Source organism: Panthera pardus, unplaced genomic scaffold (assembly GCF_024362965.1).
Source record: "Panthera pardus isolate Hobbes unplaced genomic scaffold, ASM2436296v1 HiC_scaffold_17, whole genome shotgun sequence".
Taxonomy (NCBI): Eukaryota; Metazoa; Chordata; class Mammalia; order Carnivora; family Felidae; genus Panthera; species Panthera pardus.
In genome coordinates, this window is record NW_026526732.1 from 83402520 (window position 1) to 83417169 (window position 14650).

At 37.6% G+C, this 14650-nt stretch overlaps 1 protein-coding gene across 4 annotated transcripts in view; it reads left to right on the forward strand.

The window, feature by feature from the left end:
• Window positions 1–14650, forward strand: part of FILIP1 (filamin A interacting protein 1) — a 187983-nt gene that overhangs the window by 73233 nt on the left and 100100 nt on the right. For all 4 annotated transcript variants that reach the window (XM_019442680.2, XM_053904716.1, XM_019442682.2 and 1 more), the window contains exon 2: window positions 6488–6769. In XM_019442680.2, the coding sequence (XP_019298225.1) occupies window positions 6494–6769 (276 nt within the window). In that variant the 5' untranslated portion in view covers window positions 6488–6493. The remainder of the gene's footprint in view (window positions 1–6487; window positions 6770–14650) is intronic.

Sequence of the window (14650 nt, forward strand, 5' to 3'; positions counted from 1 at the left end):
AACTAGAACAGATGTTTTCTTTTGCCTTTAGTTTTGGGCGTTTGGGATATTGTCATTTATGTCCAACAGAAAGAACCAGGACAGTTCCATGCTAATGTTCTGGAGGCCCCACTTACAGCAGGCCTTTTGCCAGGCCACACTGTAAAAAGTAGGCTTTTCTGTAATTGGGTGCTTTCCTTTTTACTATGTACTATAATTTTTCCTTATAATTCTATAAAATAATTTAAAAATAGAAATTGTATGAATAAAATTATTGTGACATCTCACCCTATGCACTAGGTAAGTTCTTGGAAAAGTATATAGATAAAATAGAAACAGACAGAGGCTGGATACATGAGAAGCATAGGAAATATGCCAAAACCTAATTTATACAGAAAAAAAAATTCTCTTGGTGGTAGGGATGGGGAGTATTGCAGCCAAGGTTGAATCGTAACATGAAAAGACAAATCTGAAAGGAGGCAAGAGCAAGAGTGAGAAAAGGGAAGAGGAAAATTCAGGGTCAAGACTTGAAGAAGCTAATGAAGGTAGGCATTAGAATGGGTATTTCATTGCTGTAGACTTTTTTTGTTTTTTCCTTGTTCAAATGCTCTAGAAATACTTGTTACTTCAGCATAAATGGCTTAAAGTCTTTATAAACATTTTCTGATTCCTAGGATATTATTCATCTGACAGTATGCTCTGGTGATTTCCCAATATAATGGGGGGCAGGGGACAAAGAAGAGGGATGGCCGTAGATAAAAGAGGAAGGTATGAAATATTTGGTATTTCTTTTCACACTCTAGTCAGCAAATTCCATGCAAAGTATTGCTGACTAATTACTATGAAAGGAAAAGTAAGTGTATTTCTTGAACTGTGTTAAGGTAATTTACTTATTAAAAGAGGAATTTGTGCCCCAGATAACACTGATTCATACAAAAGGGCGGGATGGTTACAAATCTGATGTGAAGTTTCAGTTTATACCTTTTACTTAAGGAGAACTTTCTTCAAAGGATGTGTACTGGGGTAAAGCAAAAGTATTTTTGGCTTCTTTCAGAAATTTTGTTGTCTATATGTCCCAAACTGGCAGCCATTCAACCAACTATTGAGAGCCTACAGCGTGCCAGATGCCTTTTCTGTTACCTACCTGATATTTCTGTAAACACAATGGGCAGGATTTGGCCAATTATGATTAAATGTTTACTATTGTTCGGCTCCGGGGCTTTTAACACAAATGATCCCTGTTCAGACTTCACATCCTGTTTTCATAACCTGTATCCTTAATATTTAGCCAGGTTGCTTCTTGGGAAGGTTTAAAAATGATTCATCATTTCACAAGTTCTGCAGCAGTTTATGATTTTAGCAAAAGTGTTTTTGCTTAGCAAACTAATTTCAATTGCTGGTGTGAGTTTTGCATGAGTGTCTGTGGAAGATGAATGGATTTCTCCAACTCTATAATGTGAAGTGAAAAGCATTACCTTAATAAGCATTTGAAAATTTTTCTGGATCATCTGATTTACAGGGCATTCCCTGACGCCTACAAATTTGCATGTGTTTAAGAACTTGGAGGAAAGCCATATAGTGAGTAGGTATATAGAATAAGACCTGGGTTCAAATCCCAGCTCTTCTATTCACTAAGAGTAGTTGAGTGATCCAGAAAAAAGATATTTAATCTCTTTCAACCTCAGTGGCATATCTATAAAACAGAATAATAACACCTACCTCCCCAGGGTTTATGTGAATGTTAATCTAAATGAAATGCCATATGTAAAATGCTTAGCACACTGTGTAGCACTTAAACATATGTGAGAGCTGTTAGAATAAGGAAGAGCATGACTGTCACTAAATGTGATACATGGAAGTCATTATTGTCTTGACATTTTCTACCTACAAAATAAAGTAGTTTAAAGTGGACATTATTGGGGTGCCTGGCTGGCTCAATTGGAAGAGCATGAAACTCTTGATCTTGGGGTCATGAGTTCAAGCCCCACATTAGGTGTAGAGATTACTAAAAAAAATTAGTAAACTTTAAAAATAAATAAGTGGGGTGCCTGGGTGGCTAAGTCGGTTAAGTGTCCGACTTCAGCTGAGGTCATGATCTCACGGTTCGTGGGTTCAAGCTCTGCATCGGGCTCTGTGCTGACAGCTCAGAGCCTGGAGCCTGCTTTGAATTCTGTGTATCCTTCTCTCTCTGTCCCTCCCCTGCTTGTGCTCTGTCTCACTATGTCTCTCAAAAATAAATAAATGTATAAAAAAATTTAAAAATAAGTAAAATAAACAAAGTGAACATTACTGATGGCAGACTTGGTTATACTATTGATAGATTATGTTTTTCTCTTTCGTATATGGTGTCTACTTCCTTCCTAAAACATTTCTAGTTTTTTATCTCTGAGTGCTTTTACATTCTTGAGATAGGATAGGTGCTGACTACTGACTTTATTGTGGAGATAAAAACAGTAGACCCTATTTGGATCACTAAGAAATGGCTAAAATCCATGTGCACATATCAAAGGAAAAGCAATTAAAGTGAAATTTCAGTATCACAGAGGAAAAATATTTGCTAATACAGAATTAACATCGTGGTCTAGCACGTGAGATTTTTATTTTTAATCAAAGTGAAATAATACGGAAGAGAATAGGTAACTCAAGATTTTGAGCTGATTAGTGATATAAAATAATTAGATAATTCTAAAATATGTGGTTTTTGTGTAAAAGTAGTAAGTTCTGTAACTGATAATTTCTATATCAAAATTAATGAATATAATTCCATTAATTCTGTAAAATCTATTAATACTACAATATAATTTATTTCAAAATGTGTCAGACTGAAATTTTTTAGAAAATACTAAATATTAAGATAGTTTTAATAAGTAAAGGTCACTTTCTATGTATTTGTAAATATGGTTGAGTAAATGCATATAACATAGATAATTAGGCATTTGTCCTAATTTGGGAATACCCAAATGCTGTACATCCTACAAAAGATATAAAAAGTCCAGGGAAATAAGACACCAACACATGCTACAGTCAAATATAAATGCTGTGTATGATTAAGGCCATGTATGATAATATTTAAAACATCACCACCTTACTTCCTGTGCTTTGGGAGCTATTGTCTGGAATTTTTTATTAATGCATCATCTAAATTGACATTGTCAAATCAATATCGGATGCACCATCCCAAAGAGCCTTAAGATTTTATAGAGAAAATTATTTCAGATAAAAGGAATTCACATGTGGTATAGAGTTGTAGGGAGTCACAATTTAGTTTGGGAAGCCCATGTGTCTTAGTTATGTTGTATAGCAGGTAAAAACTTAAATTTGCAATTGTTGGGCAATTTTCCCTCTACGCTTTTAGGTTCTTGGCTGATATACTCCTATAACAAAAAGACAAATTAATAGGAAAAAAAACAAACAGAAGTTTAGTAACATGTATACCTTTTCTATACATGGGAGAGAACGTCTCAAGCCATCACCTTAATATGTCATCAGCTAAAGACAAAAGAAGATTTGGGGGTGAGAGGTTACCTCCTGGGAGGTTACCAGGAAAAGCACCGTGAATAAGGGTAAAGTGTGCAGATTTAAGTCCTTACTTTCTCTACTGAGAAGATTTTCTAGGAATTTAGTCATTCTTCTCTTCTTGGTACAGAGAGGGAGACACCCTTACAAATGGAGATTTCCCTTATAAGTTTAATGTTTCTTACAAAAGGGTAACTTCTCAGTTTTCAGAGCTTCACCTGTGTCTAACATTTCTTAAATAATTAATATGTCAAAGAAGCGTATTTTGTTCCCCTTCAAAACTTTCTATTCATTATCTCTCTCTCTCTTTTTTTTTTTTTTTTTTTGGCTGGGAGATTAAGTCAGTCCTCTCTGCCCACAAACTGTGATGAAGCTAGTAGGTCTGCACCGAAGTGCTCTGGCTTCCATTACAAAGATACATCTATTCTTTCTTCACCAGGAAACACAAAAGATGCTCTAAAATTTCAAGAACCAATCACTGAGTGAATCAGAAAGTAGGGTGCCAGTGTTAAGAACCATTTCTTCAGTTTATTTTTTTTTTAATTTTTTTTAAAGTTTATTTTTGAGACACAGAGAGACAGAGCATGAACGGGGGAGGGTCAGAGAGAGGGAGACACAGAATCCGAAACAGGCTCCAGGCTCCAGGCTCCAGGCTCCGAGCTGTCAGCACAGAGCCCGACGTGGGGCTGAACTCAAGGACCGCGAGATCATGACCTGAGCCGAAGTCGGCCGCCCAACTGACTGAGCCACCCAGGCGCCCCTCTTCAGTTTATATTGTTCAAATTCAGGGTGCTTTAGAAAGTTCACACACACACACACACACACACACACACACACCAGGGTCCATTTGGTTATAAGAGTTCAGTTCAAAAAAGGAGTATGAATGTAGATTTCAAGATTTGTTGGGAGAATTGAATATGCACTATCTGAAAGGAAACATCACACTATATTTATTTTTCTATTATAAACTAGTGTTTTGAAAAGCTTTCCTTGGTTTCTTAAGTATGGTTGGGTTCATAAAGGAAATTAACTTTCAGAAAACAGGTCTCTATTTTATCTGGAATGAGTAATGAAAATCCTGCTGCTTAGCTGTTTAAGGGAAGGACTATTTATACTATGAGTTTTAAATAAGTGCATGTGCTAAGCTACTATATTTGAGGGTTTAGGCAAATTTTGTAGTACAGCCCCCTGGATATTAGAGCTCTCTTTCCTGCACTTTGAGTCCTAGGCTTTGAGTTCATTTTGTTTGTTTGTAACATACCTGTCGGTCAAGTTCTTTTGCTCAGAGACTGACAGAGAATCTGGAAAGCATTCATAATGGAAAGACCCAAATGTGCTACCCACGGGAGTAGTTACCTGCTGCTTTATCTTTTTTCTTTACTTTACCTAAAAATATTTATTTTTTTATTTTGAAATTGATCTGTTTTCTCCAATTCTTTGTGCTCTTATTCTTATTACTATAAATGGTACAAAAAAGAACAAAACAAAACAAACCCCTGATTTTGAAAAAGAGGTTATGGAAAAACAAAATTCCATATCACTAAAAACAACACCACCCTCTTCCCTTTGAATTTCCTTTTTCCTCTCTCCATTTTAAGCCCCCTCCACCCCATGTGGATTTTTCTGTACATTGTGACATCCAGCTGGTTCCTGGCAGGGTTTGATGTTTGAATTTTCTGATAGACTTAATTTAGAATCACTTTTTATTTTATTTTATTTTCCCCCCGAACCACAATTTATCTATCTATCTATTTACTTATACATTTTTAATATATAAATCCAAGTTAGTTAACATATGGTATAATAACATCTGTTGTTGCCTGTGCTGTTAATTTTAGCCATAGAATCACTTTTTTAAAAATTCATGTTTTATTTTATAACACCTTTTGATTCAGAGAACTATTGCAAACATAATACTGAGGGTTCCAATATATCTCATACCCAGTTTTCTCTGTAGTTAACATCTTACACTAGTATGGTACATTTATTATAATTTATGAACCAATATTGATACATTATAATTTTTTTTACGTTATTATTATTATTTTTTAATTTTTTTTTAACGTTTATTTATTTTTGAGACAGAGAGAGACAGAGCATGAACAGGGGAGGGGCAGAGAGAGAGGGAGACACAGAATCTGAAACAGGCTCCAGGCTCTGAGCGGTCAGCACAGAGCCCGACGCGGGGCTCGAACTCACAGACCGTGAGATCATGACCTGAGCCGAAGTCGGATGCTTAACCGACCGAGCCACCCAGGCGCCCCATGATACGTTATTATTGACTAAAGCCCATGCTTTATTCATTTTCCTCAGTTTTTCTTGATAATGTCTTTTTTCTGTTCCAGAGTCCCACCTAGGGTGCCATATTGCATTTAGCTGTCATGTGTCCTTAGGTTTCTGTTGGCTGTGACAGTTTTTCAGATTTTCTCTGTGTGTGTGTATTTTTTTAAAGTAGGCTCCATACCCTATGTGGGGCTCGACTCATGACCCTATCAAGAGTTGCATGCTCTACCAACTGAGACAGCCAGGTACGCCAGACTTGCTGTGTTTTTGATGACCTTGATCATTTTAAAGATTACTGCTCAGCAGTTTTGTAGAATGTCTTTCAATTGGGGTCTGCCTGATGTTTTTCTCATTGACTTGGGTAATGTTTCTGGGGAGGAAGACCACAATGGTAAATTACCATTTTTATCCATCATATCAAAGATATATACTATCAATATGACTTAGCACTCTTGATGTTGACCTTAACTGCTTGGCTTGAGATGTTTGTCAGGTTAGAATCACATTTTCACTTTTTCCTGAAGACTATCAAAGCCTTTTCCTGATGATTTTAATGATATTCATTAAAGCTATAAGGAAGCTAACTGGGACTGATCTTTTGGTTTTTATTTATTAGTGATGTTATGAAGCTGCTAAAATTTTCTAAGTAGTTAGACAAAAATAATTTCACTGGTAGTAAAAACATCTTCTCTTTTTTCATGTGCTGTAGGTGGGAATGAGATCCCGAAACCAGGGTGGTGAAAGTTCATCCAATGGGCATCTTTCCTGCCCCAAGTCCTCTATCATCAGCAATGCTGATGATAAAAGTTTCTCAGAAGATGCAAAAAAGAAGAATAAATCAAACAGAAAGGAGGATGATGTCATGGCCTCAGGAACTGTCAAACGACACCTAAAACCATCTGGAGAAAGCGAACGAAAGAATAAGAAATCCTTGGAGTTATCCAAAGAAGACCTTATACAGCTACTCAGTATAATGGAAGGAGAGTTGCAGGTAGAGTCAAATTTTCTCAACTATGTGTCTCTACTTCCTAAGCTATAAAAGTGAGAGACTATGAATCCATCTCCCTCACTGGACTGTGAACTTCATAGGGAAAGGGGCTATGTTTTTTTTATTAATTTCAAAATCCCTGCCACAAATTTGTACCAAATAAATATTTGTGGAATGAATGAATGAATGAATCAATGAATAGATGTCGATTCCAACTTCCAGCTTCTCTAGCAGCAGACAATTTCTTCATAATATGATGAACACAGGATCCTGTCCTTAGTAACCAGTGAGGTTATCTAATTTAACCATTGACTGTGGTTGAAAACTATAGAAAAGTCATGATTATTAGAGGGTGGAGTTTAGATCAATGATTACTTTTACTTTTTTCTAAAAGGCAGATTAAAAGGGAGATAAAGAGATATAAGCAAAGAGAGAAGGAGAAAGAGAGTGAAAGAAAAAGCTTTGTTTAAACCAGCCTTACTCTTTTCTCATTTTTTCGTAACTTTCAGGTTTAATTTGCTACACCGTCACAGGAGTTGAGATACACACAAATGAGCAGAGCGTGGTATTGTGAACATGTAATATTTTCACAAAGCACTTTAAAGTCTATTATCTCATTTGATTTCAACAAAAATGTGGGTATTATTATCTACATTTTATGAGGAGGAAGTTGAGGCCCAGAAGGGTTAATGCTTTGTCCAGATCTCATCTTAGTCCTCCTGATTCTGGTCCAGTGCTCTTTCCACTGCCATCCTCACCACGCTTCTGTAGCTGCCATAAACCAGGTCCCCCTTAAATGTATGCTTTTAGGGATCCAAGAGAGAGTTGGGATTCTTTTGAGTTTCTGAGCTCTGGACAGTTGTGTTTCTGAAAATGGGGGAAAAAATCTCTTTTTTTTTTTTTTTTTTGGAGGAGAAAATGACTTAAGAGTGAAGTTGCTGTTTTCCTTTTTTTTTTTTTTTTTTAGACTCTTAGCCTGTATGAGCCTTGAGGGGAATGCTAACAATTGCATGAGATGAAACCTTTGTTTGGTGCTATTTGCATCAGGGATATTACTTGCAACTTACCCTAAACTAGGGTGGGCTAGCCTAATCTGTTCCTGTTCTCATCTGTGTGTGCACACAGATAAGGAAACCCCTGGGGAAAAGAGAAATAGAAAACATACAAAACTCAAATTTTAAACAAAGAAACAAACACAATTGAACTTATCATTTATGGGCTGAGAAAAATCACATTTACATTTCACTGGGAAAGATGAGATTTTCCAGAATACCACCATTATTAGAAATAGCTTCACCACTCCCAGAAAGATGATTGTTTTGTCTATTAACATTTATTGTGTAAGGAGACAGAATATATTAGTCTAACTTTTTAAGCTGCCCTCAATCGACAGATATTGACCTGAGTGAAAGGTATGATAGTTGTCTTGGAAATTTTCACAATGCAATGTCATCAGCTCCCTTCTCGCCAAGCATGGTGACTTGTTTGAAGCCTGTGGCTCTTCCAGATTCTAATTTCTATAGAAGGCTGTTATATTATAGTGGACTCTGGAAGGTATTTAAGATTCCTGTGGCTTTTATACTCATGGTGTTGCCAGATATGGTTTCAGAGCCTAAGCATGCAAAATATAAGCCCACATACCCAGAACATTAAGGAAATTAGCCAGAAGGTGCCAAAGAAATGCATTTTGCTCTCCATTTAACTTTATAAATACTGGATACTTTACCTTACATAATAGATATATTCCTGAACAGCAAGAAATAAGTAAAAAGTGTAAGATATATGTGGAGGAGGCAATGAAAGAAAAGAGAAATGAAGGACCTGGTATTTTAAGAAATTTCATGGTGAATTCATTTGCAAAGCAAATAATCTATCCCCCTATATATTTCTTTTTTTTTCTTTTTTTTTTAAATTTTTTAACGTTTTATTTATTTTTGAGACAGGGAAAGACAGAGCATGAACAGGGGAGGGTCAGAGAGAGGGAGACACAGAATCCAAAACAGGCTCCAGGCTCTGAGCTGTCAGCATAGAGCCTGACAGGGGGCTCAAACCCACAGACCGCGAGATCATAACCTGAGCCGAAGTCGGCCGCTTAACCAACTGAGCCACCCAGGCGCCCCAATCCCCCTATATATTTCTATGCACACACATATATATGTAAGTGTATGTACTTGTAAATGCAGATTTTGAAATATTAGGTTTGTTTAACATGAGAGTGTTCCTGTATTTAGAGCTGTAGATCTATGTTCCTGTAGCAGAAACCTGTCCTTTATTAGCATTGTCATGTGAGAGGGCATGTGTGCTGTAGCTAAGAGTGGAAGGCAGTTGGCATTAGCAAATATGAGCGGGCTGGTGCAAATGTGGCAGCTGTGTGCCAGGTTTGCCAGACTAGAGATAAGAAAAAAATCTATGTAAAGTTCTGGCGCTGTGAATAGAGGCAGGGATATGCCTTGAGAGGTAAGTTACCTTCAGCTCAGGCCTCTATGCCATTCAGCTTGAACATTTAGTGAGTTGTCTTCCAGACCTTCAAAAGGCCACCCATTACTCTCCCTTTATGGAACGGCTGGAGCTACTGTTCCAAGATTATATAAGATATTGGGGCCAATAGGCATCTTTGAGGAGTCTTATTCACCTCATTTATATTAAAAATGTGAAACTGATACTCTGACAAATTATGTGACTTTCTCAAAGTTGCATAGCAATTTAGTTAACATTTGCTTATTTCCAAATTCCTTGTCTCTCAGTTCAATCTTCCTCTCATTATATTATTTACACTTGGGGATGTTCAAGGGTAAGATACAAGACCTTTATATTTATTCTTCATCTTGAGAATTTCTTTCAAGTAGTCTTCCAGTGTGAACTCCAGGGCCCAAACCATTTTTTAGGTAAGAGAAATTGAGGACGGTTTCTTTCACATCCAGGTGGTAGAGTATGATCTGAGCCTTGAAGTTTGGTTGATCTGGATCTTGAGAAAAATGGCAAAGGGCAAGGGTGCCACATGGCCATGGTCTGGGCCCTACACAACTTTGGGAGGCTTCATATTCAGTAGGAGGGCTGTGCAGCAGCTTAGCCTTGGAGAGACTGGAACTATTTCTCAAAAGAAGTAGAGTGACACACAGAAAAAAGGGGCTTGTAATATTAGGGAGATAGACCAAGATCAAGTCTGCCTTTAGGAGAAATACCTTGGAAGTGACTTGGGACAAGGAGGAGATGGCAATTCACTCTTGTATTCATCTCTTGTATTCTCTCCATCTTGATATCCAGGGTTTTGGACATTATAAACAATTATATGTGTTTTCTGGTACCAGTGGTCTGCCGTCTTTGGAATCTGTTGTGTGGTCTATGGGAATTTGTTTAGCCAACATTAAAACAGCATGACCTTTATTGTTAACATTGGCTCTTTGAAAAATTTGCAAATTTGCTGTTTTCTTTGCCAATCCAGGTATCCAGTGAACTCTTGCAGTGCACTCTTGATGTGTATTAGAGATGGAGTTGCCCTTTTCAGGGATTTTGGCATTTTAAGGAGTCTTATCTAGAACTGGTGATGCCATGACCCATGTTTTGGAGAGGTACATCTTCCAGGCTCTTCAAGCCACACCTTAGCAGATGCAAGCCTGTCATTTCAGCACAATAGCTGGCCAATATTGCCTGCATAGAAGTAGCTGGGAATGGTTTCCATTATTATTCTTCTCTCACTGACTACTTCCAATAACAAGTACTTTCTAATAAATTGGAACATTTTTACTCTCTGGGTGAAAAACTGGTTACATATTTTCCAGACTAAACTGAAAATAATGAAATAGTATACCCAGGCTATCACTTGGGCACTATGATTAATTTCCCCTTGTATTTGTCCAAAAACAGCACTTTAAAGAAGCCAGTTGAATTGGCTGTACTAAAAACGACAAAAGTTCAAAGGAAATGCTACTCACATCAAAAAGCCATAACACAGAAAACTTTGGCAGAAGGTTATTCTTGTAAAATGATTCAAAAATAGGATACTAATTAAATCTTTTCTTGATGCAAAAAACGTTTAGCTATTTTATATAGTAAATTTCCTTGATGTATCCACTTGAATACATTTTAGAAAAGCAACCTCTGAAAAGTTTTCATCATTTTTCCCTTTGTTCTTATAGTTAGTTCTCTTTTACCTATGCAAAAGGAGGCTCGGAGAAATCTAGATAACACAACTAGATAATGCACCACCATTCCATTTGGCTTTGGTGTTTGCCAGGCTGAGTCAAGAGACAGAATCATCTGCACTTTGAAAAATATACCTTTGTCCCATGTGACTGGCAGAAGAAGGTGTTATATTTCAAATATACTTACAAAATAGAGAATATGCCTGTGAATTACTAGAAGTTTTCTCTATTCTCTCCTTTTGGAGTTCCTAGTCATTTTCTTTAATATTGTTGATTAGTTTTTCTTTACCTTTCTACCACCTACGGGAGATGAGCCCTGTACCTGTTCTTCTTTATTACTAAGAGAATTCATTTATTCTTAGGGCATCAGTTCATTAATTCTAAATTGATTTTACAATATTTAAGAAATATTACTGTTCTAGAGATCTGAGTAATGCAAAGATGATGAATAATAATATGTGAAGCTAAAATATGATGAGCTCCTACTATGTGCCAAGCATGGTTTTAGGCACTGGGTACTATAGCAGTCATGAAGAAAGAGCTCCTGACCTGGTAGTATAAGTGAGAATATGCAGGAATGAACATTCTATAGGATAATTACAATGAAAATTATAGGAGTACAAAGGAGCTAAAGAAAATCTCAGGAGATGAATGAAAGCTTTGCTGAAGAATTGGGCCATGAAGAATTGGTAGGCTTGGACAGGTAGAGATGAGGAGGGACCAACATGAACAAATTCAAACACAGAATGGGCAGGAAAGTATGGGTTATGTTCATCAGTAAATTGTCTTCCTTCAGTGGAGAAGTGTTTGGTGGAGGTAAAATTACACCTGAATTTATATACTATAAATAAGACATCTGAATAAAAACAATAGAAGGATGGGGCACCTGGGTGGCTCAGTCGGTTGAGCATCCAGCTTCAGCTCAGGTAATGATCTTGTGGTTCATGAGTTCAACCCTACATCTGGCTTGCTACTATCAACTTGAAGCCTGCTTTGGATCCTCTGTCCAACCCCCATCCCCTGCCTTTCCCCTATATGACCTCTCTCTCTCTCTCTCTCTCTCTCTCTTTCTCTCTCTCTCAAAAATAAATAAACATTGAAAAACCCAGTCAGAAGGAGTGAGGATCCCAGGAAAGTGGAGTGATGCAGAAGTCAAGGGAGTCAAGATTAAAGAAGAAGAGAGAGATTATGTCAGTCAAATCAGAAAATTCAGTTGTATATGACTGAAGGGTGTTCTTTGGGTTTGTGGATCTGGAGATTATAGGGAGCATTTGCCAGAACAGTTTTAGTGAGTTTAAATCTATTTTCAGTGGTTTGAGAAATGAAGGGAAGTTAAACAAATAGAATAACATGTTCTGTTGAAAATCTAAGAATTTAGAAAATCTTTTGTTTTTATTTTTGGTAACAGTTCATCAGAATTTTGTGGGGGTTTTTTTGGACATAGTCAAAAAAGCGAAATTCCCCCCCCCCCCCTTTTTTGGCATGCCTGTAAATTATTTATCTGACACAGAGTAAGCCCTTAGTGTATATTGTTGACCTCCTGCTTTGAAATCACTATGTTGCTTTTCTCTACTTTCGGCTTTAAGTGAAACATAAGGTTATTAAAAAGTAGGGGAGGCTAGACCAGTATGAATTCCAAGTCTTATGGGGGAGTGTTGTAGAACCCCAAGTTGATCTTATTAGTGTGGACTTTGGGTCTCAGTTTACTGTCTGTATAATACATATACTTCCTCCTTTCTGGAGTTGTTGTGATTACTATACTCAGTGAATACAGATGTTAATGAGTGGATAACTTTGGATAAGAAAGTAGAAGAAAGACAGGATAGTAGCTAGTGGGAAACTCAGATCAGTGGAGGGTTTCTAATGATGAAAGAGAGTATGTGTTAATGGATTAAAGGATATTAAGACCAGAAAGGAGCGAGGTCAATGATATAGGAAAGAACAAGGATTTTTGATGAAGCAGAGTCTTGGAGGAAGCAGGAGGGAGGGAATAAAAGGTATGGTTTGGGTGTTGATCTTGGGTTTGCCCTTGAAAAAGAGGGACTACCTTTATCTTCTGTGACAGAGGGAGGAGAAAGAATGAATGGGGATGAAGATAATGTTTGTAGTGGAGGGGTGAGCAGTTGAGGGAGCTCTCCTGAAAGCCTCAACTTTCTCAGCAAAGAAATGACAAAGTTATGTTTTGCTGAAAATGGGGAGAGCTGGGCCAAGTGGCGGTCTTAAGGATAATTACAGAAATGCCGAATCACTGCTAAGGGGAATGTTAGAGGAAGGTGATTGTGGACAGATAGGAGCATTGATAGATGAAGTTTAGGATTTAGGCAGCAGAATCCATGTGTTTGCAGTGGCATTTTTTTTAATGTTTATTTTTGAGAGAGGGAGAGAGAGAGAGAGAGAGAGAGAGAGAGAGAGAGAGAGAATGAGCAGGGGAGGGGCAAGGAGAGAGGGAGACAGAGAATCCAAAGCAGGCTCCACACCATCAGTGCAAAGACCAACATGGGGCTCGAACCCATGAACCATGAGATCATGACCTAAGCTGAAATCAGATACTTAACCAACTGAACCACCCAGCCTCCCCCACTGGTTTGTTTAGAAGCTGGAGTATAAAAGGAGAGATATATTTTATAGCACTGGATCTAGGGTTGCAGTCATCTGAGTAGGTATAGTGGAAAGACAAAGGCAGAAGAAAGTAATATGTGTTGGTGAGACGGTGCCCAGCAAGGAAGAGATAAAGGGAAGAATGAGCAGGTCATTGGGAGACCAAGCATGAGAGGGCTGGAAAGATTTGAAGTTGGGCCATTTGCACTTAAGTTTTCTGTGTTGTGCAGTGTTACCTAATGTATGGGCCTGGGAGTGGAAGTGTAAGCAATCAGAATTCATGAGACAAGGAATAGTAGAGTTAGGACATTAGCTAAATCTCCCCCATGAATGTTGAAATCTCCAAGGCTGATGGTAGGATTTGGGATGAAGAACATGTCTGTATCACAATAAATACAGAGAGTTGGGGGCTGAGTGTCAGCAGATAGCTGCTGCCAACCTACATTTTCTCAAGTGTGTCCCTGATCATGTCATTCTGTTGCTTAGGAATTTACAAGAGGCCTCTAGACTCTTTCAGATTTATGTCTGCATTGCTCAAACTGGCCTACAGAAGCTATTTATTAAGTGACTCCCCCTTAGCTATTGCCATTCATTTTTGATATTCCCTAACATGACCATTCCTATGCAATCAGGCAGTCTCTACATTCTTCCCCAACCTGACATATACACATGCACAGAGAATCTCAAACATTATCCCCATCCCAGTGTTTTTTTTTTTTTCCCTTATGTTTCTTTATATTTCTCCTACCTTGAGAGTACTTACAAGACAAATACTGGGGCTCTTTAGGAAGATTCAGTATATGTATTTGTCCTTGTTCCATCCATACCTCCCTCATGTACTAGTCAATATGTCTTTTCTCTTTTTTTTTTTTTAATAAAGACTTTATTTTTTAAGAGCAGTTTTAGGATCACAGAAAAATTGAGAGGAAGGTACAGAGATTTCCCATATACCCTCTACCCCTATGCATGTACAGTCTCACCATTATCAACATCCCTCACCAGAGTGGTACGTTTGTTACAACTGATGAACCTACATTGACATATCATTCTCACCCAAAATCCATAGTTTACATTAGGGTTCACTCTTGCTGTTGTGTGTTCTATGGGTTTGGACAAATGTGTGCTGACACGTACCCACTATTGT